The 25842-nt window shown below is 41.3% G+C and overlaps 2 protein-coding genes across 3 annotated transcripts; one reads left to right on the top strand and one right to left on the bottom strand.

The window, feature by feature from the left end:
- Positions 1-430: 430 nt before the first annotated feature.
- On the bottom strand, positions 431-20550 carry ppp1r13l (protein phosphatase 1, regulatory subunit 13 like). 2 transcript variants are annotated; one of them, XM_080503740.1, is made up of 13 exons: positions 20434-20550; positions 9150-9212; positions 8924-9045; positions 7949-8504; positions 6889-6981; positions 6678-6763; positions 5441-5819; positions 4907-5361; positions 4624-4761; positions 3188-3321; positions 2789-2955; positions 1734-1927; positions 431-1514 (listed from the first exon to the last, which is right to left on the bottom strand). In XM_080503740.1, the coding sequence occupies exons 2-13, from the start codon at positions 9184-9186 to the stop codon at positions 1479-1481; spliced, it is 2397 nt and encodes a 798-aa protein (XP_080359866.1). In that variant the 5' UTR covers positions 9187-9212; positions 20434-20550; the 3' UTR covers positions 431-1478. The 2 variants fall into 2 exon arrangements, with proteins under 2 accessions (XP_080359866.1, XP_080359867.1); XM_080503741.1 differs by lacking the exons at positions 431-1514; positions 1734-1927 and having other exon boundaries at positions 2915-3015.
- Positions 20551-22936: 2386 nt separating this feature from the next.
- On the top strand, positions 22937-25247 carry opa3 (outer mitochondrial membrane lipid metabolism regulator OPA3). Its single transcript, XM_080515082.1, has 2 exons — positions 22937-23081; positions 24162-25247. Exons 1-2 carry the CDS (start codon positions 22940-22942, stop codon positions 24488-24490), a joined length of 471 nt encoding a protein of 156 aa, XP_080371208.1. The 5' UTR covers positions 22937-22939; the 3' UTR covers positions 24491-25247.
- Positions 25248-25842: the final 595 nt, after the last annotated feature.

Raw genomic sequence — 25842 nt, 5'->3', positions numbered from 1 at the left:
ACATTTAGTCCCTTTATGGCTCTGTGCTCATCAGATCCTTTGTAAATGTGTGAAAACATCAAACAACGATGGAAATAGACCACATTCATATAGGAATAATAAAAATGAAAAAAATCAAAATAAAGCAAATTATTTCCCCAAAAACTAGTTTTACCTCCCTTTTTCTAAATCAATGACATAAGTCTATACTTTTGAGACTTATGACATACATTTGTCAGATTTGTTTTTCCCAATTAATGTGATCAATGTATATAAACTGTTTTGGTTTAATTTTTAACTTGATTTAACTTTTTAGGTGCACTTTGGGAATTTCAGTTGTCCAAATTCGTTAACAATATTTTGTTTGTTGCCAGTTCAATTTTATATATATATATATATATATATATATATATATATATATATATATATATATATATATATAAATCCTGTTTCTCAAAATGATTGACTTACATTCCCATGAGCCTAAGTTTTTGTAAATCTAAAGGAATTTTTTATGTGGAAAAACAAACAAACTGTAACTAAACTGTTTTTTAATTAAAAAATGACCTTTTGTTCATGTTTATATTACAAAACAGACATTTTCTTGTCATTTAACTCAATTAACTCAGACAAAACCCAAATTTTTTGTATCATCAATTTCTCAACAGCCAATGTTATAATTTGTCTTGAAATGACAAATGGTTTTTGGAAAATACACTCATTATTTGTAATCTACCTCATTAATAATAATTGAAAAAAAAATTATATTGTGAAAATACGTTTAGTTTATTTTAAGATGCGAATGCAATGGGCTTCTTCAGAAAACATAATCAAAAGAAAAAAGAAAACAGTAAACAAACATACATTTTCACTCATCTAAACAGACGTTTCTTGTCATGGACACATTCTTTTCTAAAAACAAAAGGTTAATTTATACAGAGAAATAGCTGATAGCAGTTAGATGCTGGTGAATTCCTCTGCAGCCGATTTTAAAAATATATAATTTACTGCAGCCACCTATGAAATTCTTATTTCCTACAAACATTGCATCCTAATTTTATTGTACACTTTTCTGAAGCGTCTCCAATTTTGCAGCAGATTCTACGTTTGTATTTCTCTTAGTGGAAAACACCTACACTTGACCTGGCCGACAAGCGGAGTGAAGATCACAACAGCTTCTGTTTAAAAACCAGTCGACGAGTCAGAAAAGTCCGGATGGACTGAAAGGCTACGTAAAGCATGGGGTCGCAGCTTTCCCAGAAAAATATCCTGCAGCAGATCCAGCGTCACGGAAAAAAACTTTTATTCTTGTCAGTGAGGCCGAACACCTAAACACCCGGGCGTCTCCTTCAACTTTCCTTGACTGCAGCCATACAGCATTTTTTTTTTTTTTTTTTAATTAAAACATACACAAATACAGTCCTTTCGAATAACAGTGTGAAACTGTAAAGCAGATATTTTCCAGACATTTGACCAGAGCCAATCATCTGCACACCTTCTCAGCAGAGAGATTTGGGACGAACCTTGGGAAATAGCTGAAAGGTAAAAAAAAAAACAACAATCATTTTCCTGTCAAATTAATTTCACTAGCAATAATATAACAGATTAGCATGGAAGCTTATTGCATTCCCATAAAAAAAAAAAGATACATTCTTCTGAATTATATGGTAACAATAGTTATTGAGACAATAGTTTTGTTCTTTGTGAAAATGCAATACACTTCCCCAGACTGTGCAGATATGAAGGCGTCTTACCCCAAAGTAGTTGTTTGGAACAAAGCCCTCCCTGCCGCAGAGCGAGGCCCACCACCAGTCGGAGCCTTCGGGCTTCTGCAGGATGGTCACCATGTCTCCCTCCTTGAAACTCAGCTCATCAGGCATCTGGGCCGGGTAGCTCCACAGAGCGTACAGCACCCCGCTGTTATCCACACCCATGGCCTCCTCCGCACCTGCGGACGGGAGTCATATCAGTGACGATTATTAAATAAAGTGTTAATGTCAAAATCAGCAAGACTAAACTTGTGACAGACATAACAGGAAGACTTTTCTTTGTTGATTGGCAACAGAATCAACCGAGTGTCTCCAGGACTGTGTCATGTGAAGGAAGGCTCAGCTTAGAGCTGACTCATTGAAGCATGTTTCAGCAGTATTTGATAAGAAATGTGCAAATTTGGCACTTTTCATTCTAAAAATAATTCAAACAATTCGCTAATATTAATAAAAATACATTTGTAGCACCTATAAGTACATCTATAATATAATGCATAATAATATTGCGGTTAAAATGTATCTCTGTCGTGGTGGTGGTGCTGGTGGTGGATGGGTGGGGCACTGACATTGTTTCACTAGTGTCAAAAAAGTGATGTAAGATTATTCATGTCTTTCACTGAAGTCTTCATGAATCACAAGTCATTTAAAGGAAATCAGATCCAAATTAATAGTGTAAGCATAATCTACATATCACGAAAGAACAAACTGAACTGCAACAAATTGTGTTTCCATACACTTTAAAATGATAAATTTTAAAGGGTGAGGTAAATGTTAACAATTGTTACTAATTCACAAAAAGCAACAAATGACCTATTATCGGTGTGATGAAAGCAATAATCTACTTACGTGTTTGGATTTTTGCAAAATCATATTGTTGATTAAATGAAATATTTTATCCAAATATCACCTGATTGACGCTAAACTCATGAAAGACATGACTCTACAGTGGATTACGCACATTTCTGATGACTCCCTAGACTTTCAGCTGTTCCTAGATCAGTGTCATGGGGTGTGACCCGGCATGGGAGGAGTGACCTCACCCCTCAGGAAGCCCTCGCACTCGGCGAACTGCTGAGCGTATGGATCACACTTCTGCGAAGCCACGGCTCCATCGCTCTCCGTCATGGCCATGACCGCGGCGCCGCTCCTCACCAGGAACTCGCAGAGCGGTCGGTCGTTACACGAGGCTGCGCAGTGCAGCGGGGTCCTGCAGACGACACGCAGACATCAAACGTACGAAGGATCCAAGGAACATCGAAGCTGACGGCTTGCATAGGGACGGGGAGACAAGTAACAAGCGCCGAGATATTATTGACCTTATTCGGCGCCAAAACTAGGGCGCCGCCATTTTGCGTCATTTTGTCTGACAACTTCTGACGGCTGGGACGACTGTCGCTCTGTACGGTGAACGGGTCAATAGGAAAACAGTTCATATTTACCAGCCGTGACTGTCTGGAGCGCTGACATTAGCGCCGATGCGGACCAAGAAATCCACCACGTTGTAATGCCCCCCGCAGACGGCGTTGTGAAGTCCAGTGATGCCTTCGTCGTTCGGTTGACTCGGATCAGTCATCTTTGGAAAACATTTCGCACAGTGCAGGTTCCACGATTAAAAATGCATCGCGTGTGTATAAACTATGCGCAACAACCAGAGTCAGCATCTAATCGTGGAAACGCGTAACCTCCGACGACACCGACCCGAAGTCGTCGTGCTCGCTTCCAGGCGGAGAAGAAGAAATATTCAAAAGGGGAGAGAAATGCCGACTCATGTCTTCCTTCTGAAACGCCAAGTTAAATATAAATATTGTTCAGCACTTTTGAATGTCTAAATGTAGAACTGGGACAGTTCGTCGAACACTCCTCACCGTCTCCGCTTTGGTTCAGACGGGTTTGTTCTGAAGGCTGCGGAGACAACCTGACGGTGACTCGCATTGCGTTTTCAAAGTAAAGAGTTATACTTATATTGGACACCTCACGGTGTCGATGTCCCTGGTTCCACTCTGGCCTGGAGCCTTTCTGTGTGGTGTTGGCATGGTCTCCATGTGCATGGTGAGTTTTGTCCAGGTGCTTTCAAACACTCAAATGATGCATTTGAGGTCATTTGGTGACTCAAATTTGCTCATCTGTCTGAATGTGTTTATCTGTCTCTCTCTCTCTCTCTAACATGGGTAAAGTAACATAGCAGATCGCAGGATGTGCCACGTTTCATCACAATAATACCATGTAATGTTACTAATGTAACCGATGGTTCATTAATTCGTTGGACTTTATTTCAAACATGTAATAAATAATAAATAAAAACAAACAATGAGTACGAACCTTAACATGCCAGAGGAGTAGGAAAAAGCATAAGGTTATTAAATCCTAAACCCCTTTGTTTCATGGTTAACCTCAACTACACATACAAGGCTGCCACGGTACCTAGAGAGCTGGTGGCTGATGGGATTTGAACCTGCAAACATCAGATCCCAAAGTCTCCTTTTCTCGCTGCTCGGCCACAACTGTAACCAGTCAGTCGAATTGTCCTTAAACTGGGATCAGACGCTCGCTGTGAGGTTGCCACACTAACCGCTACACCACAACGCAACCTGGCTGTAGAGAAGGTCATCTCCCAGTAGCTACAATGGTTCGATTCCTCCATCTCATACTGTGGATGGCTCATTGGGCAGGAAACTGAAGCCCAAGTTGGAGATAAACCACCTTGCATGGCAGCTGTCGCCATCAGTGTGTTAGTATGTGTGTGGATGAGTGAATGTAGCCAACTGTGTAAAGTATTTTCAGACTCGTGAAGCACTGAATATCTGCTCCATAATGCAGTAAAGCTTTCTGTTAGAGGAATATACACTTGAGCAAAGTTTCCACTCTGTCCACTCACCTCCTGCACAGCTTTCTGCACCGTCTCCAGCTCTCCCACTAACGCTCCATCCAGCAGCAGGACCAGCGGGCTGAGCCGAGCTCGCCTTCCAGAGCCTCTACGTTCACGACTGGGCCGCCGCAGAATGGAATGGTAACTCTGAGAGGACAAACACGGCTAATAAGATACGTTCATCAGCAAGATAGTGAACAATTTTACCGTTACAATGCTCTTTTGTGGTGGAAATCAAATGTGAGGCTTTAATTGTGGTGTCACTTCTGGTGAATCTGATGAGGTTTCTTACTTTGATGTCATGAAAAAGGGTGGATGCTGAGGGCGCAGGTAAAGGAGTGGGAGGCATTGCGCAATCCTCCCCATCTGAGGAGCTGCTGGTCTCGCTGCCTTGCTCCCCTTTGTGGTGGTGGTCCTTCCTATGAAAAAGTTTGTCGATGAGATTTTTGTACTGGTTGGGTTGGTAATGGCTGGCCTTCTTCAGGGGCAGCGACTGATCCACGGATCCTCGTCTCTTCAGAGCCCGAGGGATCTCCGCCCGGATCCGGAGCAGCTCCTCCAGGTCGGGGATGCGGTCGGTCTGAGCCTCAGGGGCCACCACTGGCTGCAGCCTGGTGGGGCTCAGGGGCCGAGGAGGCTTAACGTCCGCATTGCCCTCTGGGCTGCCGGGATTCTCCAGGATCACAGGGACGTGGTGAAAGTAGTCCTGTCGCTCCAATTCTGCATCAACATCCGCCGGGTTCAGAGCTGAAAACAAGCACACGCAACACATCTGTAGCAGCGCAGCTTCCATGAGCACGGACTTTTGAGTGTGCGGGAGTTTTACCGTCGCTGTAAATCGCCGGCTGCCTCAGCTCAGGTGGATGCAGATGAGGTTGGTGCACAGGCTGGCGGAAGATCTCCCTCGGGAAGGGCATGGGTGGTTGGTAAGGTGGTCCCATGTCTCCCTCTCCACCCATAACCCTGGGGTGATGCGCGCTGGCCATCCGTCCCCAGTGCGGGTTTTGGAGGCGCATGATCACAGACAGAGGGATGGGTTTGCGCTGGTGGGACCGGGCGGAAGCGGGAGGGATAGAAATACGGGAGATGATGGGCTGGGGGTGATAAGGGGAGTGGGATGGGGACGAGCTCTCTGGTGGTACCGCTATGCGGATGTTACGGGGGAGCGAACCATGGGAATGCTGAAGAGAGTTAAAGCGAGGGTCCTGAAACAGAAAACAAGGAGAAACCATAAACCCCTTTAACAACAAGTGTCGTTAATTAATCTCAAACTACACCGGACGGAAAAGGGAACACTTGAGGAAGCCGGTCACCAGTTAACAGGGAACCAAGTTAATCCTAAACACCGCGGCTCGGAGACCTCCCGATACTTGTAGCTGGTGGATCCATCGATCTCCTGAATCCTCTGGTGGGCCACCAGGCCAAAAACGCTATTGTTGCTGCTCCACTGGGTTTATTTTTGTGGATCTATCTCTGTTCATGAACGTTCTTGTTGTGATCAGGTTTAAAAAATGTCGGTGTGAACGAGACGCTCTCCTGACTCATCTGTGTCATGATGCGCCGGCCAATCAGCGGCCTGCCATCATCACATTTTCTACTCGTCTCAGCTCGCTTGGAACCTCTGCCTCGCGGGTACCAGGAAAATACTTGGAAGCAGACACAAACACCTAGTGGAAAAGTGTCAAATGCAAGTACAGTCAAGTCGAATAAGGATGATTTGGAACTAGTGGTAAAGTGCCTTATCTCGCACTGTGAACTACTGTACAGTATATCCAGTACTGTCATGAGAGTTCCTATGATCGATTGGTGACCTTGTGCTGGGCACACCCACTACCCTATCTTCAGCACAATGTCAGATGGATCACCGTAAACCTAAATAAAACAGACTGATGGAGTGACATTTACAAGACCAAATAAATGTACTTGCTTTAAAAAAAAAAGAAAAAGAAAAATTGAGTTTAAAATTGGTTGCGATTGTGGGTGATTGGCAGGTTTATGCTGCACAAAGTCCAGCAAAACAAAATAACATACTCGTTTTACAGGTTTCTGTTAACAACACCCACCTTTTTAGGGCTTGCTGGAGGAGGTCCATCGAGATTGGATTCTCGCCAGTTGCTGTTTGGCAACGACTGTCGCAGCCACTCCGTCTCTGCAGCAGAATGGTGCAAAAAGAGAGTTTACAAAAGACTGATTCTACCTATTACCATGCACATTTAAAGTTGAAACAGCATGGCTAAAAACATAGCAAAAAGATAAAGAATGAAATGTAACTACTATCATAGGTGTGGTGAGGTTTCATCTCGTAGGAATCGTCCAGATTTGACTCGTTCCACTTGCTGGGAATCTTTGGCCGCTGTGAACCGTCCTCTGTGACGGCGTTTGGAGAAAACGTGAGCAAAACAAAAGCGTGAAAAAAAAAATTCCGAGAGGAATACAAGAATACTTGTAGAATGTATTGTTTTTCATCCACCAATCAGCCCCAACATTGTGAAGAACCACGTAACATCACCTGCCAGAACAGCCCGGACCTGTGGAAGCATAGACCCACTGAAGCATTAAATATGTGCTGCGTTAACTCACACAGAGATGTCAGCAGCAGCCCTTTTAGATCATTTCCTTTAATTCAAGTTCACTCTCACCATATCACAACATTAAAATAGTCGACGTTAGCATCGATATTGTGTAAATCTGGCTTTTTCATGCACAATCTCTGTATGGTTATAATGGAGCCTTACCTTCTATATGCCACATGTAAATGTATGATGTTTTCAGTCAGGACCCGTGTGTGTTTCTCACACCATTATTCTCTATTATGCAAAGACATCATGCACTTCAAATTTAAAACAAATCTTATCTGGGTGAAACGCACAATATACTGAAATATGTCAGCAGCAACACAATGGAGACAATTCATGCTTTCAGATTGGCTGCAGTTGCCACGCATGTTGGATGGGCTACAGTGTAGACAGCTCGGCTTTATGGGACCACATGCATCAATCAACCCTTTTCACTGATTCTCCCTTCTTGGACCAAAACAGACTACAATAATACACAATAACACAAAAGCTGCAGTTTTGGAGACGCGCTCATCCTTTTCACAAGCAATCACAATTAGGCCCCTGTCAAAATCACTTCAGTTCCTAGATATGTTCATTTTTCTTCTTCTAACAGATCAAGTTTCAAAACATCTTTACTACCTGCCTGATGCGACCTTCCCACCAACAGGTGCCATGATCAGGGGAAAATCTACGTGCCACTGACAATGTTGTGGCTGATTGGTGTAGTTACTGGTATGACTGAAATATTTAGGGAAAGGGCGTTAGAAGTCTCCTACCTGGTTTCCGGAAAAAGTTTCGAGGAAGCGTGCTCGACGGATGATTGAAAGACAGCGGAGAAGGGCTCCTGTCGGGCCGAGGCGACCTGCGGCCCATCTGATTGTTGTCATACGGGCTGAGGAAGGCGCTGTGGACTGAAGCAGAGCGACCCAGGTGCTCCACGGAACCAACACTGGGTTGCGGGGAGGGGCTTCTATCCATGTAGCTGACTGAGCTGCGGGGGCTCCTGTCGTAACGGGACGGGGAGATCTGCCTCTTCATGCGGGACGGCTGTTTGGGGCTCTGCTGGCCGTACGAGAAGATGTCTGATCCCCCATGAGGAACCGGAGAGTGCGTCGCCCTTCGCATCTGGGGGGACGAGTGCGGGCTGGTGGTGAAGACGGGGGGCGACGGCACGCTGAAGCTGCTGGAGACGACAGTGTCGATGGGATGGAAGGACGAAGAGCTCAAGGATTTAGAGCTGCCATTGAGGCTCCCGCTTGAGTCCCAGGTGGAGCCGGAGCTGCTGAAGGGCAGAGAGGACTGACGGTGCTCACTGGAGAGAGAAGAGTGCATCTGGAGGGGACAATATGAGGATATTCAAACAAAAGCTACATTTTTGGGCAGTAAAAGATTGATAATCCACACACAAAGTGCTGCAGGAATGACAAACGTGGTCCTCTCACAGTCTATGTGTTTATTTTAGTGGTTTGGAATGGTAGTTTGAAATAACTTCTGTGATTAACAAGACAAATGTACACATTGCATCCAAGTAGTTTTGCTTCAATGCCAGTGCACTTTATTTGAAGGAGTACTTTTTCAGATTTTGTAATATTACATTATATAAATATAGAATATAAGAGAAACTACAACAGCAGCTACAAAACAAAAATCTGTAAAGATGTGTGTGTGTGTGTGTGTGTGTGTGTGTGTGTGTGTGTGTGTGTGTGTGTGTGTGTGTGTGTGTGTGTGTGTGTGTGTGTGTGTGTGTGTACCCGAGACTCAGATTTGGTGTTGTTGTCTGTGGAGGCGGCCTCCTTCATCAGGGAGTTAAACTCTTTGGATAACTCATCAGCTGTAGCCAGCGATGCGTTCAGTTCATCGCTCATAGACTGGACTGGACATGAAGCACACAGACAATTAACAGAGGAAATTACTCCCATGTGCACAAATACTCACTGAACTCCCCCCCCAAAAGACAAATAATAGTTAGAAACTTACACAGCGTGCTAGTTCCATAGCTTGTTTGGGAGCTCATGACTGTAAGGTAGCAGTAGTCTGCTCCTGAAAACAACAAAACAACACAAAACACACATGTCAGGGAGAAAATATGGACTGGACAAGCCCACATCGATTATAAGATGTAAAAATACAATGATTTGAATATAAAGGCTCTGCCATCTGTGGCTTTTAAATCCAGGTTTGATACAATAATATTATGTTTTGCTGTGTCTCATTTGCAGTATTATGAAAGTTATTTTTTTAATTGTTTGCAGCCGATATGCTGATTTAGCAGGGATGTCACGCTCAGCGAAATTGTATTTTCAGTGGGCTGCACCGTTACAGTAGTTGCAGGATAAAATTAGAATACAGATTTTTTTTGGACAACTCTGAATACTCCAGAGGTATGATACATTCGTTAACACAACCCAAACAAGTTGTAGACAATAAGTAGACAACATTCACTTTGAAACAAAGTTGATGGGTTTTGTCATAATATAACCCCACAGGCTAAAGGGGACCTGCTGGTTTTGGCCTGTGGACCGTATGTTTGACACTGTCGAAGAACTCATTAGGTTCAGTTCACGTTGCAGCAGTTGTTTTAAGGAAGCTGCTCTGAAATCTGAATGAAGAGCTTCTTAAAAGAAATTCACGAAGTGACGATAATGAGTAGAAGAAACCGTTTAGATCAAACGAAACACACTACAGCAGCTCGCTCTGTGTTGATGGTGTGTGCTTTCTCCAGCAAACAGGAGTTTGGTGAAATAATAACAGAAGACATCTTCCAACTTCAGACTGTCAAAACTAGTTGCAGTGAATCAACATGCGAGTCCGTGCACGGACTATAAATAACTTCATTCATAACGTACTGTAATTATTTGATGATGTCACTTTTATAAAAATCCTGTAATCTTTAAATTGCACCATGACATTCTGAGAATAATACATCAGAGCATCTCCGTGTCTCCGTGTGTAAAAGGGAGCACACAGTCATCGCCAACGGTTAGAAAGGGCTTCACCCAAACTCTGCCGCAGGACTTAAGGGTTTAAACTGAAAAGACTAAATAGCAATGAGCCCTTCCCTTTCTATTCTGCTGCAGGCGCTCGGCTCCTCCTCCTCCTCCTCCTCCTCCTCCTCCTCCTCCTCCTCCTCCTCCTTCTCCTCCCTTCAACAAACAAGCCAAACACCTGCATGTTTAAGCAGGCCATGCCATCGAGCTTTTAGGAGTTGGTCACAGCTGTCCTGTCTTGTCTTGTCGGCTCGTTAACTCAACCACAGTTTGTATGATGGTGCACTGATTCCACTGACTGTCTCAGACAGGTGCAGAACACCGTTTTCTAAAGTGGACTACAACTCACATGACTCATTCAGACAGTTGTGTGAGTCAACATGTCAATTATTCCTGACCAAATGCAATAAAACAGTACATACATTTTAGAATCTTTTTACTGTCTTGTTTCGAGTATATATTGCAATAAACAGCACTCGGCAACATTCCTAGACTAAGTAGGTCCTTGAAAAGTCTTCTGACTTTTTAAGTTTTAAGCACAAGTGCTTTTCCAAGCCAAAGAGACCGACTATGTTGTTATGGGAGCGGTTTTAACCACAAGAGTCATTATTTAAACGAATACCAAAAAAATCCTATGAAGGCCAGAATTTATTTGAACAACCTTTTTTTTCATGTATTCTGTGACTGGCATTAAGTTAACTAAGTTTGTTTAGAAGAACATTTTAAAATACGTAAGTTACCAAATATGTTCAGTGGCTGACTGGAGCGGTGTAAATAAGCTTTGCCTGCCCTCAGGCCAGATACTGTAAGAAAATGTAAGGAGACACACGATCTGAGACGAGACAAACCGCAAACACAAAGTGGATCACAAACATTTGATTATATACTGTCACTCAAAATGTATTCAGTGATTAACGTACAAGCAAACATGCAAGGGCAGAGTGCTTCAATTCATAACAACTCATCTCTAAAATAGACTTGAATAAAACACTTGAAATATTGGTGGACATAAATATGACACAACCACTAGAAAGTGTAAGAATAACTCTCTAAATGGTGTGATGTAATATGTATATGTGAATAAAGTCCTGTCGGCTGACTGCGGTCACGTCACATTTATTTAAGAGCGCTCAGACACACACACACGCACACACACACTGACTATCTCCCATTCACGAGCCCGTCTTCACTTTAGAGCACTGAGGCATACGCAGACAGTGAGGTCAGTGTCTCTGCCTCGTAACTTCACTTCTACACCTTTTGCGTGGCCACTTTTCATCAACATCAATTTCAACTTCACTTCAACACCACAAACAAGAACACAAATTATCACAAGTCAGGCCACTTTTTTTGTTTCTGTTTTAATCTTTAAGGAACTAACTAGATAAGCTGTAAGATGTTTTGAAGTTATTCAGGGATATATAGAGAAAGGAAGAGGATGTTTGTCTTTGCTGATGCCTTGTTTATACTTGGGCTTAATACAATTGTTGGAAAACAAATCGACTATAAACATCTCAATCAAGTGCAAGTGAGCATGCCAGCAGCACAAGCTGAACATGAGGCAAACGAAGAGGAAAACATGTGTTTCTCCGAGTGAGTTTTTTTTTTTTTAATTCACTGGTTGAACAGTAAGTGTCCCCGTGAGTGATGCTGTTGGGTAACAGCAAATTGTCAAGTCTCCGTCAGGCCTGGTTGCACTCTCACATTCCTCTCACCACTCCTCCTTATCCTTATGTGACACACGCACACACACACACACACACACACACACACACACACACACACACACACACACACACACACACACACACACACACACACACACACACACACACACACACACACACACACACACACACACACACACACACACACACACACACTTATCTCTGTCAACTCACACAAAAAGCCATTGCACTCTCACTGACTCACAAAGGTCAACTTGCTCGGTCTCGTTCACCCCGCCAGCCCGCTCCTCCGCCCTCTCGCTGATTCAGTCGCCTGCGTGCTGCCGTGAGCTTTCGCCATTTTCTCTCACATCTGCCATATATATATATTTGTGCTGCGAGCACACTGCTGTCCACAACATTCTCTGGGCTGCTGGCACACCTCACTCGGCTAATTAACAGATTCAAATGAGAAATACCTCCATGTGTTTTTAGAAGATCAAAATATTTTTGGCTGAGATCACGTTTGCTGTTGTCACACTATTATTTGACATACTTCCTTAAGAAAATAGCTTCGTACTTGTATAAGAAGTCACTTACTTTTCTTGTGACAGTATTTCCTGTATTTGTGATGCTGGAACACATCAGATGTTGTGCATGTGCTGTCAGCAAACTTTAGTTTATTCAAGTTTTTTTCCTAAATGTTTATACAGGTTTACCAGTCTATGACAAAGCTCCTTAAGTTTGTGCTACTTGTGTAACTTGTTTATAAAGTGCCGCATTTGTGACGTTGGCACATATTTGAATGAGAAATATATTGTTAAGTCTTTATAATGTCAGCTTTCTTTCAGTCTGGGATAACGTCTGCTGTATTTTGGGTGCTGGCACACTTAAATGATAGATTTACTGGGAAATAAACAGAAGTGGTATTTTTTTTAATCACACTATGACAATGCTGACTGTGTTTTTGCTGCTGGCACATTTTATGTAGTTTATTTGAGACATTTCCATTAAGAAATTCTTCTTACTTGTTTATATTTCAACAGTTTTGCACAGTTGGTTATTCTATGAACTTTGCATTGCTTTATTTAGTTGTGTAGATCTGCACAAAAATCGTTTTTTTTTTTACTTGGTTTTGTTTGCGCTGCTGACTAACTGCACTAATTATTATATAGTTTATATGTCATCCTACAAAATAGCTTTCTTGTTCATAACGTCTGTGATAATGTTGGCTAATTGTGTGCCGTTTAGTTTACTAACAGATTTGCATGAGAAAAAGCATTTCTTCAGGTTATAAAGTTGATATCTTATTCATCTGTGATCATGTTTGAAATGTGGACACACTTTACTTGGTTTATCAACACATTTACCAAAAAAAAAAAGAAGATTGTTATTTGTTTCAAAAGTCTCAGTTTGTGATCACATTTACTGTGTTTGTGCTGCTGGCACACCTGACTTGGTTTGGAGATTTACAGATTGAAATCAAGATAAAATCTAGACATTGCTTCACTTTATTCACAATTTCAAAGAAATGTCTTCACAATTGTTCACAACACTGATTGAGACATCAGTTAGGTGGAAGAGCTTTAAAGGCTCGTGCTTTTAAAGCTCTTCCACCTCACTGATGTGTCATAACATCAGCCTATTGAAAACAGGCGTGACAGCATTTTTCTTTCTGTTGCAGCGGTTAACACTTTATTAGTCATATTGACTAAAAAACCTTTGCAATGGGATCCAATGAATGGGTTTGCAATTGTTTAGATATTTTAAAAATAAGCTTGATTTATCCATTGTTATTTTTATGGTTCTCATAATGAGACTTTAAATGCATAACTTTCACCCACACTCCCGCTCAAAAGAAGACGCGATGAAAGATACCGACTGAAAGTCATATAATACACAACAAGTATCGTCCATGATGCTCACTGGTATAATCTAATCTGATCCAGGACAACAGCTCTTCCATAAATTCTTACTTCATGACATGGAATCTGGTTAAAGATTGTCAGAAAGTTCTGAATGTAAGCGTTCACATTTACGGTCTATTGTCTCCACTGGCATTGAGCCAGACTGCATTATCATTAAGGCTATCTCCCACACTGTGTTTTTCATTTTGGTTCCTTAAGCTACCAAAACATTCGAAATATGTCTTCCAGTAAATTGAATTCAGCTCAACAGGGAAAATCGGGGCAACTCTATTTACATATACAAGCATATCCAAGCGCTTAAAAAAAAGAAAGAAAAATGCAGAAAAGAACAAAAGAAAAGGCCATAAATATATATTCTACAATGCCAAAAGCTTCACAAAAATCAGACATTATCTACAATGCAAGACTTAACAATTTGAAACTGAGCCTGCATGACTTTCATTTGAAAAACAGTAGCAACTTGTGTTGCTCCGTTGTTATATTTGGGCTTGTAATTTCACTGATGCTTTGAGCAACATAATCTGTGGAGTCCGTACTTTCATTTGCCATTTGGTTTGTTTGTGAGGCATCAAGTGTTACAACTGATTAAATTATTCTATGTGGATTCTGGCATTCGGTAATTTGCCTGGAAGTATTTCGAAGCAAGTATAAAGGGTTTACATATTGTTGTAGTCCACTTTCTCCTATTTTTGCATGATTCGCGCATCATATTATGCTGTTTGCAACAGTCTGTCCTCCATTTCACGAGTCCTTGTTTTTAAAGGGTGAAAAATGCAGTGGAGCATAAAATCAGTGCTGTATTTTCGATGCCAAACTTCATCATGAATACGAAAATTTAAAAAAAAAAAAAAAAAGATCCGCCACAATGTTATATAAAACACATATATTAGCCTTAGGTCACCTGTGCTGTTTGGTCCAGACCAGACCAGACCAGATTTCATTTCAGGGAAAGTCCACTTCATTTGGGCAGGTGTAAAAGATTAGCTGGACTCTGGTCCAGACCAAAGAATGCAAATGGTCATTCAAATGGTCATGGGTACCATTCCTCATTAAGAAATATTGCCCAAAGTAAACGTCATAAGGACACAAAATCAATCACACAAGTTTCTTCATTATTACTTTCATGATTAGAATCATCACTACCACCATTGTTTTAATATACAATCAATACAATGTATGATTTGATTTAATATTGACAATTTGTTTCATTTTTGACAAAGTCGGATAATCAAATTAAAAGTTAAAAGATTATTAGTTAAAAGAACATGGAGTCACGACATCAGTACAACCGAGAGCTGTTGTCCTCCATCACATTGGACTTCAAGGGTACTTAATAAAGTGACTGGCCCTTACTGCTTTGAGAGAAAGTTAACAAACAGAAGGGAAATTCCCGGAAAGTCTAAGTATGTGACCATGGCACCCCCGCTGTCCTCTATTCTTGTCTGGTTTGGCTTTTCCAAACCACGGCTCCCGAGAGAACTTTTTTCTCTGGAAAGCCTCATAATTATTTCCCTTCTGGTTTCTTTCCAGTGCTTGGATCACAATGTCAGCTGGCTCTTGGAATGTTAACGTACTCTTCACATACAATAATTAGCTCTCCCTCCAGTGGCGAAGCCAAGATGAAGCCATGAGATAAAAGCATCAAACAGAATGTTAAGAAAAACCAACTCCCACAATGGAAAACTGAGACACTTTGTTCCAGCACACTCTGGGATTTAACACAATCATGAGTTTCGCTGTGTGTCAGGGTGTGTCTGACCCCCCCCCCACACACACACACACACACACACACATCTTGACTACACACCTATCGGTAAACCAGTTTCAGTTGAGGTTCTTTGATTTCCTCCCTGAACTGTTTCACAGTTGTCAGTGACTCAGTTACATCCTTCCTCCCAAGCTTTCTGGCTCAGTGGACGATGACCTTTGACCTGGAGGCTGCATGCCTCTTTATTCTGAACCAAAACAGTTAACTTCCTCCCAAGGAATTCATTATGTAATATAGGTCACACCCTGAACAGGTCAACAGTCCATCTCAGGGCAAACACACATGAAGACAGACAGTCGCACCTGCCAGCTTTTGTTTACACAGTTTATCCCTGTTCAGCTTTATTTCCAATTATTAATTTATAGAACATTTACATTTTCATGTATTTTCATTCCTATTTACATTGCCTTCCAGGCATGTCGAGAGAGATATCTGATCCCATTCTTATTTTCCTTTGCTTTGTTACATCTTAACACTTCTCTTTGAAACATACTTTCAAATCAGACGACCCACAAACATGTTCATGAAACAAGATAATTGTGAAACAAAAAAAACAACTTTGCAAGTTACCATTGTATTTTCTACGTGTGCTGATAAACAGAAAATATACAAATATACCGAGATAGAGCTGCCGGCGCAGTGATGTATGAAAACGGAAGCGCCTTAAAAAGAGAATATACGGGTGTGATTCCAGGCTTTGGGTGGCTTTTGCATGCTTTTGTGTGGGATTTCTTGAGGATGTCAAAGTTGTGGTTACTAGCTTGATTGGTGAATATCCGTGACTGTTTCACTGTCTTTGCTGGCCCAGTGAGAACATCCTGTTTTGGGTGTATCCTGTTTTCTTCCCAATGTCAGCTCAGGTTACAGTAAAACAAGACTCAATGAATGAATCTGAAGAATTAGCATGCATCCACAAATAAATCGCCTTCAGATTTCAGCCCGATTTTAAGGGGAGTTTGATATTTGTTGTTGTAGGTCAGTCTGTAGAAGGTTCACCATAAAACACACAGCCTGCTGGACAAAACTGACCCGATGGAGGTTCAATCCTTGCGATGTGCAACACCGACAAAAAAAAATAAGAAAAAAAGAAAAGAAAGGCCATGGCCAAGAAAGGCCTGATTAAGAACTTTCATAAGAGTTGTGCAATGATTGAATCCCTTCTTACGTTTTCCTTTGTCCCACTCACTCAAAAAGAGACTGGAGGGTGTCGTGAAAACCTGCTGCAAAACCGCACAACATTCCCACTCAAGAATGTCACTCATTGATACAGGACAGGAACCTTGAACAAAGCTCACGTACTGGTGACCAATTACAGCCATCTTGTTTTTAGCGTTTAAGTTGTTACCAATGGGTCAGTCTAACTACATGCAGATCCAAACAAGCATGACAACTCTTTTATTCCAGTAACTGTTAATAGACAGTGTGTGTGTATATATTGCAGAAATGTTGTTGGTCCATGAGCCAGACCAGATATTTGTACCACCTGTGGTTGCAACATTTCACTGTGCAACATTCACCTGCGGCGGACAGCGCCGCTGCATCGCGTCCGCGCTTTCTGCCCAAACGCGAAAGTTAAAGGCCTTCACATGCTCTCCGCAAGGCTCGTCTGCAGCCCCTGCACAGGTCGCGAGTGTGCACGTGATTGTGGCCATGCTCCACTCCGGGCTCACTTCGGCGTGCGTTCCATAACGTAACGTCATGTAATGATCCCGAAAATATCTCCACTTCTGCTGCCCGGCGTTCTCCACCTTTCCTAAAATAGTTCAGGTTTAATTTCAGGAGTTTTGCGCCGTCTGGCTATCTTTATTTGCTTTGTTGAGTAGGTTAAGGCCCAAAGGCACCACATCCAGAAAAAAAACGGGGCTTATGTTCCCCTTCAGCAAAACCCGTCTGCTTTATGGTGGTGAGGTTTAACTGGATCATGCAAACAAAAACGTATGCTAAATCTGTGCTTTACCAACAAGTCAATGCTAATTTCTGACACAAAGTGTCATACATCACCGTGAGTAAATGAGGAAGCGAGTGGCTGATTCCTTTGTAGGGAAACACAATGCATCAATCTGGGTCTGCTTCCCCTAAACCTCCTCTTCAGTCGCTCACCTGAGCTGTAGATGGTTGGAATGATTCATTCTTTTAGCTTCCAACAAAAGAAATCGCTCAGGCTAAGTATTTGATGATTCTGGAGTGACGTCTACCGATGCAATAAGCTCTGACCTAATAGATAACCAATGTAATGTTTATTTTGACCAGACACTCACGATAAGAATTGTTTGCCAAGAGTTTGGATTGGGGCGTACCGGGGGCTGAGAACTTGGCTCACTGTGCAAAAAGCAGGTGTTGTGTCATTATTGTGCAAAATACCAGGAATGTGAGTCATAGAGCCCTCGGGAGGAGAACACGGTGTAATGAGGCTTCTTCCTCTTCTCAGTATCGACTGGCAACACAAGAAAACCATTTGTCCAAAGGGTCTCTCCAAAATCAAGGTATAAATAACCACAAGCCTTTCAAATCAGACATGAGAGTTTATCATTAAACTAAATTAAGAAACTTTAAATTATATACATGATTTATTCTTTTTATTCATTGAGCAGCCATGACTTTGAATTATCCCAGAGGTAAACATGTATTCGGATTATTTAGCTCTCACAGTGATCAAAGTTACCCATCCCTGATAAATATAATATAATATACATTTTCACAGCACCCCCTAGATTGATGATGTCACTGTGGCAAAAACACAATAAAATCATCACCGATAAGTTACATTTGCCTGCAGCTGATTGACAGAAGAGATAAAAGATTAATGATAGCTTCCACTTCCAGACTCCTGAACATTTCTCACGTCGACAGACTCCACCCACGACTTACTTTCACAAAGCCGACACCCGCTCCTCTGACCCAGTTAGTCACCCAAACGCTTTTAGCCTTTCGACACACAAAAACACGCAAACACAAGTGTGCACAGAGACGCATTCTTGTCATGACAGCTTCACGCCTCAGCCTGAAACAACACGGCCCCACTCATGTCTTCAGTCAGCCTCTGCAGACACACAAGTACATAATCCAACCAAAGAAATCTGTGCTACGAAAGTGACTAATCCCGACATCCAATCAAACAAAAAATCTTTCTGATTAGCGTTTTTTTTGTTTATGTCCATTGTGCCACCGGCTTTGGCACAGCATCATCTAACACTTTGCCGATCGCCCTCTTCACCTCTGGAGCGACACTAGTCTCAGCAGCATGTGACTCAGGAATCTGTCAGTGCTGCACAACATTGCAGACGTTTCCCAGCAAGTTACATCGCCCTTCTAATGCCCCGGCCGTGCGTCACGCTCCCGCAGAGCAATGCGGGGTCACTACCGAGAAAACAGGTATGACCATTTGTTTGCATGTGTGTGCACATGCACAACTTCGATCACATTAGAGAAAATCCAATACGATAAGACGGTGAGTGACTTTTTTTTAATTTTTTTAACGATATGTTCGTAAACAGGTTGCGGCAAGTGCAGCACACAATGCAGGCCAGCTGGTTTTCACTCGGCACACTGCACAGGACGCATGTTGGAGAGATGCCACAGAAATCCTGCTCGAACAGGAAGGTTGGGTTCGTTTGAAAATTGTGCAATTATGTCGAGACAGTGCCTTCAAGTTTAGTTTAGCAACAGACACAGTGCATGAGAAAACCCAAACTTCAAATCAGTGACAGTTTTTTTTTTAACCAACATAGTCACAGTATGGGAAACATCCAACAGTGACACCACTAAAAAAAGCCAACACACCCACTCTTACCAACATACAGAAACATGTCTCATTAGCATTTTTCTTTGACAACATCAGAGCAGGTATATATTCCCTCCACAAGAAGGTCCAGTGATCTAGTTTGAGAATGCTGCATTTCGGTGTAAGCATGAAATTATAACTTGTGCTGTTTCTCTCTGTCTTCCACAAACATGAACTGCATTCCAGTTTAGTTAGAAATGGACATCATGTATAAGGAAACTTGTTGGCAACTTTAAATCAGTGCAAGCATTATTCATCCAATACAACATTCACACAACTGTAACTTCACTTAAAATAACTTTCAAAGATGACTTCATGCAGATGCTTCCTCTTCCTCTATGCTGCTAAACAATCCCCGATTGGCCAAAAAATATTAAAGCCAGGCCAAGTGCTGCAAACACACCAACTTACTAAATCATTAATATTCAAAATGTCGTCAATGGAGGGCACATTCTTCAGTAGCTTAACTAGGTTTTGCCAAATGGAGGTCCTGAACCTGAAGTTAGGAACAAACTGCAAGTTTAACCAAGAACTAAATTGATAGTTAGCATTACAAGAGACTCATTGGTCATTTTAAATTATTGTAAACATCATTCATCCCACACGTCACAATATGGGAACACCTCCCCAAACCAAAGTTAAAACAAACAAAAAGTGCCCACTGCTTCTTGGAAGAGACTCAAACCCCCTGTCGAGTTGCTTTTCAAGTGTTAAATGCATGTAAAGTAGTTAATGCGAGTGTCAATGGTTTTTGTCCTGGCTGCACGTCAGTGTACCAATGTTCAGCCGGCAGCTGGCTGCAGCCGGAGCCTGAGAGGCATGCCAGGCAAGGTTGGTAACATCTGATTTTCATCAGAATAAGCTCCTCCTCACATACAAGGCAAAACCTCTCATGTGCCCGAGGAAACTTTGGAGAATAGAACCCAAACACACTGACTTCTCATAAGCGTCTAACCTGCGAGTTATGTTCAGAACACACCAGATCAGCGCGGGGCATGATCTTGAAATAATAATTAAAAAAAAAAAAGTAGTGAATTGAGAAACTTTTTCACATACAGTAGCGGAGCGCTGCGCGCAACAAACAGAACGCCAAAAAAAACAAAACAAAAAAATCAACAACTCTTTCCTACCCCGTAAAACGTGAGATATTCTCTTTTTTTGTGTGTGTCCCGAATCAGTAGGGAAAGACGATCCCGGTTCAAAGCTTCTAGTCTTCCTGAAGTCTGGCCGAGCAGTCTGTGTTTGTGTCGTCTGGCGGAGCCTCCAGACGTGGAGTCATCGCTGCGCACTGAGCGCACGCACTTTGGCGCAGATTCAGTCCAGCCCCTCTTCTCCTCTCTGCTGCTGCTGCTGTAACCTGACACAGGTGAGCCACAGCTGGCTCAGGTCAAACAACCCATGAATTACTTCTTTCTTTTTTTCTTTTTTTTTTTTTACATCATAGGAAATCCCAATTTTTGAAGCTCTCGGAAAATACATTGCATATATAGTTTAATTGCAATGGCACTCAAACTGCTTTTTGTTTAGTTTTAGTCCAGTAATATTTTTACTTCTTGTTTGTCTTAATTAGATATGATTACTGGCTTCAATTTAACTCAGAATTGTTTTCATAACTTGACAAATTTGAACATAAATACATTATTATTATTATTATTATTATTGTTGTTGTTGTTATCATTATTATTATTGTTATTATTATTATTATTATTGATAATAATAAGAATACATTTTATTTGTAAAGCATTTTATATAAAAAAAAAATCTAAGTATGTTAATAAAGTGAAACTAATAAAGTGAATGATAAATGAGATTTAAAAAAATATAGGCATCAAAGAAGTGATAAGGAAAAAAAACCTAAAATGTACTCAATATTAAAGATGCAAGCTTAAATAGGTTAGATGCAGAGAAGTAATTTCCTGATAAAATATATTTTCTTTCTACTAATGTTGCCTCCTGTTACAAAATAGTGCAAAATTGCCACAATATGTGGGATTTCTGCAGCTTCCAGCATGCATGTATTCACACGGTCACCCTCAGGACACCAATGCTGCAGTGAAAACCAGTTTTCACTGCAGCATCACGGATGTGAGAACTTGGGAGTTTTTTTTTTTTACCTCTATTCCCACCGAAACATTGCATTAAATGCTAAGTCAATTTGAAACAGCCTCTACTTCTACAGTCAGTGTCTTTTTAGTCAGTTTTACACCTTGCAAGGTCATCCTACAGGCTGTATTGGACCCTCCTGACAGGCTGATTTCATCCTCCAGGCTACATGTTTTACAGCCTTGCTCGACAGGGACATACAATGGTGCAGTGTTTAGCATTCTCCCCTCATCACAAGAATACCTTCATCCACAGTGAGCTGGGATCAGCTCCAGCCCCCTCATAACCCTAAATTAAATAAAAGACAACATGAATAGATGGATAGCCACTATTACCGTTTCTAATTTACATAAAAGACAACTTCATGTAGATTCCGTAAGCTCACTGACACCAGCAAAACCTGTTGCTTTGACTAGAACTTTCCAAAGTTTATTTGTACAACAATAATGAATCATATATAAATCTTTATTTAATACTTCTGCAAAACTGAAGGAAAACCTACTTCCACTCGCATCAAGTGTGTTGATGCAGGAAAAATTCAAATCATTGGAGGTTTTGGGAATAGAAGGCAACACTTTCTGCTATTGGGTTACTCTTGCTGAACCAGCTGCGGTTTCATCTAAGTATAGGCTAACGTAGGCTCTACTTTTAAGATTAAGCCTTAAACTTTGCTCTGTGATAGATTTCATGGGTTGGCCTGGTTCTTGGTACCCTGTTTGTTGTTCTCACTTCTCTGACTTCCTATTCCCTAACCCCAACAGCAGCAAAAACAAAACAAAACAACTTCTTACCTGTAAGGAGTTTGTCCTCTCCACTGTAGCCTGTGTTTGTCAATGAGTATTTCTAATGCATAAAAATGCCATGAGATGGCTATGATGTAATTACCTATAAGACTGAAATGAATTGAAATCATGCTGCTTTGGCTTTAGTTCATGAATGTCGATGTAACTCACAAAGTTTATCTTAAGTGGATTAAATTTAGATGAATATGTTCTGACAGTTCAGGTTTTTGTAGCCCATAATGACAAGTGTTATAAAAACATATGTAGACAGGCATGTTTCATTCTGAACATGTCACTTCATTATGAATTGTGCCAAAAACTAAGAAATACCTAATGTTTTCTTTAAGGTTAGAGTATTGATTTTTTTTTTTTTATCAAAAGAACCTCTATGGCATTGGTGACAAATAAAATGTCTTGACCTTTTTCACTTGTTACCTGGATGAGTTTATGCTCAGGCATACCTAAATAAGCATAAACACATCCAAGCCACTCAGGACAAAAGCTGTTTTTATTTAACTGATGTCCGTGCATTACTTAGAATTTGGACTTGTTAATATATTATCATAAATTATCTTCCTGTTGTCATTCAATGTTTTGTGTAATCGGGTTAGTATCGGAAAATGTGGGTGTCATGACTTCTCCCAACCTGCAATAAAAGAACGTGCGCAGGATTTGCAAGAGTTTTCAAGGCGTCATAAAACGTCATCACGTAAGCCGTACGCACACCGTGTTACTGTGTGCTTCCGCCAAGATGGTTGTCGGTGCCTTCCCGATCGCCAAGCTCCTCTACCTAGGAGTGCGGCAGATGAGCAAGCCTGTGGCGAACAGGTTGAAAGCTGGAGCCAAGAGAAGCCCGTTCTTTAGGACTTATGTCTGCCTGCCGCCGGCACAGAGTGAGTAACCGAACGAACAGCCGCGAACGTCCCAGGTTTTCAGTCTCAGTCACCCCAACGTCCGATAACAGCATGGAGGAATGAACCAACCAATGACAGCGCCTCGGAAAGAATCTCTTAACCAGTCAGCTTCAGCTACACACGGACTCAGCCAATAGCAGACAGGCTTGCTCGAGGTGGGCGGGCCATGCGTGTCATTGAGGTTTGCGTGAACCTTTGCTTCCCTGTGAGGACACACGAGAGGGCAACAGCTATATATTAAGTCTCTCTCAGCCTCACATATACAATATGATATAAAAATGAAATAAGTAACAATGTATTGAATGACCCCAACTGTCATTTATTGAGAGACATTTGACGAAGCTTTTGTTTAAGCCGTCCAAAACACCCTGTAAAGCGAACATGGGCGGATGAGCAGCGAACGAGCACTTGGGCAGATACAGTATAAAGGCCCCTCAAGCTCCTTGAAAATCCTGTAAATGTGCTATTTTACATCTGGTTGTGAATGTTTTGGATCTTCTAAGGTCATTTAACAAGCACCTCTTTGGTACAGTGTGTGACATTTTGTCAATTTTGGAGTTTGAGTCATTCAGTGTTGTTATATGGGTGAATTTCAATTGCATTGGTGCCTGATAATTATTTGTGTCACTTCAAGGGCGTGTATAATTTTGTGGTTATGAAGGCTGTACTTGAAATGATGTGTCTACTTTGAGTTATATCAGACGAATGCCCCCGAAATTATGAATTAGTTTAAAATGTCATAGTTGTTGGGTAGATGGGTACAGGTCACAAGTACACTGAATGAAAACATACATTGATTATTTTTTTGTATAGAGACACAAAAAACCTTTTAATTGAGTGCATAACAAATGTTCTTGGTTAGTAGTAGTCAAACTAGTTAATAATAATTGCTCTAATACATGGTATCATAATGTGTTCGTATTAGAGATGTAGTGCATTCACAATCATAATGAAAGGTATTACAATTAATTCATGAACCTAAATTCATCAGTGACCATTCGTGACAAATAATACTACAACCCTGAATTGTATGTGTGTGTGTGCTCTTTTTCCTCACAGTTTATCACTGGATCGAGATGAGAACGAAGATGCACATCATGGGCTTTCGGGGTTTCACCATTAAGCCGCTGAACGAAGAGGCGGCTGCAGAGCTGGGCGCAGAGTTGCTGGGGGAGAGCATCATCTTCCTTATCGGTGGCGGATGCATGGTGCTCGAATACAGCAGACAGGCTGCGAACTCTCGCCGCAAAGAGGAGGAGCTGAACGAGACCATCACAAGCTTACAGACTCAACTGGGAGAATTAGCCTTGACAACAGAGACTTTAGATGCTCAGCTGAGAGAGATGAACAGGCAACTGCTTTCCATCCCTGCTCCCACCACAAAGTGACAGAGTCACCTCTTTGCTACACGAAGTGGTATATTGCTGGTCTGTGTGTGCACTGATATAGACTGCAGTTACACGTACTGTCTGATAACTATCCTGCTTCACACACTGTGCCTGTGTCGCAGAGTCTCGTGGAGGATGAAGCATATCAGTGCATTGTGGATCTGGGTCCTATTATTCGCTCATGTTTTGAGCAACAAGTTGTAAAGCGAGGTCACTATGACATTCATAGTGCATTTCTATGGTGGATCTTGCATGTTTATTACAAAGCTTGACTGTAACAAAGATTTGCAGTACACGGCAAGGTTAACTTAAATTTTGTAACATCCCCATCTCTAATTCAGTGACAGTCATAAACTATATCCCTGGAAATTCCGATTATTTATTGGATTAAGGTGTGGGTGACCTTTGTTTCCATAATGCTTTGTTAGAAATTGACACAACATACAAGAAGACACACAACATCAAATTATTTTGGAGTGGATCGGCTCCATCAGTTTTTTGTAGTGTTTATGTTGTGATTGCTGGTTAATGTACATGGGCTGTGATGACCACTGGAATAACCTTGATGTGAAATAAAATGATATGCTGTCTGCTAATTGAAATTGTGCCATATTGTACACAAATTAAAAATCACAACAACTGCAGAATCTTCTTCAGTGGTAGCTGTCATAAAAAACTATGCAAACATTTAATTTCCAATACTGGGAAGCCATATTGTGACCGAGCACTTCTAACACAAGCATTTGCAAATGTTATAGCAGCTACATCAACAAAAATCAACTGATTGTTTGCTGCTAATCATGGACAAATTTAATTTATCCTATGTACTTTACGTTGAAATAATTTCAGTAATACAAGAGTCATTTCTATTTTGCTCAAATATGCTGAAAACTGTTATAATTGTACCATTACATGCAAAACAAGTAACTTATAAATTATTAAAAAACAGAAAGTATGGGGAAGGGGGCCCCATGCCCCACGTTCTTTATGTACAGAAGACCCACATTTTTACCATTGTAACCCCACCTGTCCTCCAACTCACCCAATTACAAAAAAAAAGTTTAAAGAATCTCATAACACATTGTATGTGAAATGCAGTTTCTTTGTTATATTCATTAATGATGAGATATTTTTCTCTGTGTATAACTCTTTGTGTTTACACAATGGTGACAAATAAAGCTGACTTTGACTTTGACTTTGACTTTGACTGACTTTGACTTTGACTTTGATTTTGTCAAAGTTTTCCATGAAGCCATAGACTCTTTTCCTTTTTATCCATTTATCCTTCTACCATGATGCTCCCAATGCCTCCTGCTTCTTAATATGCAAGCTTACTTTTGTCTAAATTGCAG

The sequence above is a fragment of the Blennius ocellaris genome, assembly GCF_963422515.1.
Source record: "Blennius ocellaris genome assembly, chromosome: 2".
Classification (NCBI taxonomy): Eukaryota; Metazoa; Chordata; class Actinopteri; order Blenniiformes; family Blenniidae; genus Blennius; species Blennius ocellaris.
The sequence above is the reverse complement of the archived record's forward strand: the minus strand, read 5'-3'. Positions and strand labels throughout refer to the sequence as shown.

Bases quoted from the DNA above. Each gene is read 5' to 3' on its own strand.
- ppp1r13l (XM_080503740.1), bottom strand. From the start codon at position 9,186: ATGAGCTCCCAAACAAGCTATGGAACTAGCACGCTGT. The intron at 9,046-9,149 runs GTAAGTTTCTAA...CTTCATGTCCAG, and splicing joins CTATGGAACTAGCACGCTGT to TCCAGTCTATGAGCGATGAA. The intron at 5,820-6,677 runs GTGGGTGTTGTT...TTTCTGTTTCAG, and splicing joins CTCCAGCAAGCCCTAAAAAG to GACCCTCGCTTTAACTCTCT.
- opa3 (XM_080515082.1), top strand. From the start codon at position 22,940: ATGGTTGTCGGTGCCTTCCCGATCGCCAAGCTCCTCTACCTAGGAGTG. The intron at 23,082-24,161 runs GTGAGTAACCGA...TTTTCCTCACAG, and splicing joins CTGCCTGCCGCCGGCACAGA to TTTATCACTGGATCGAGATG.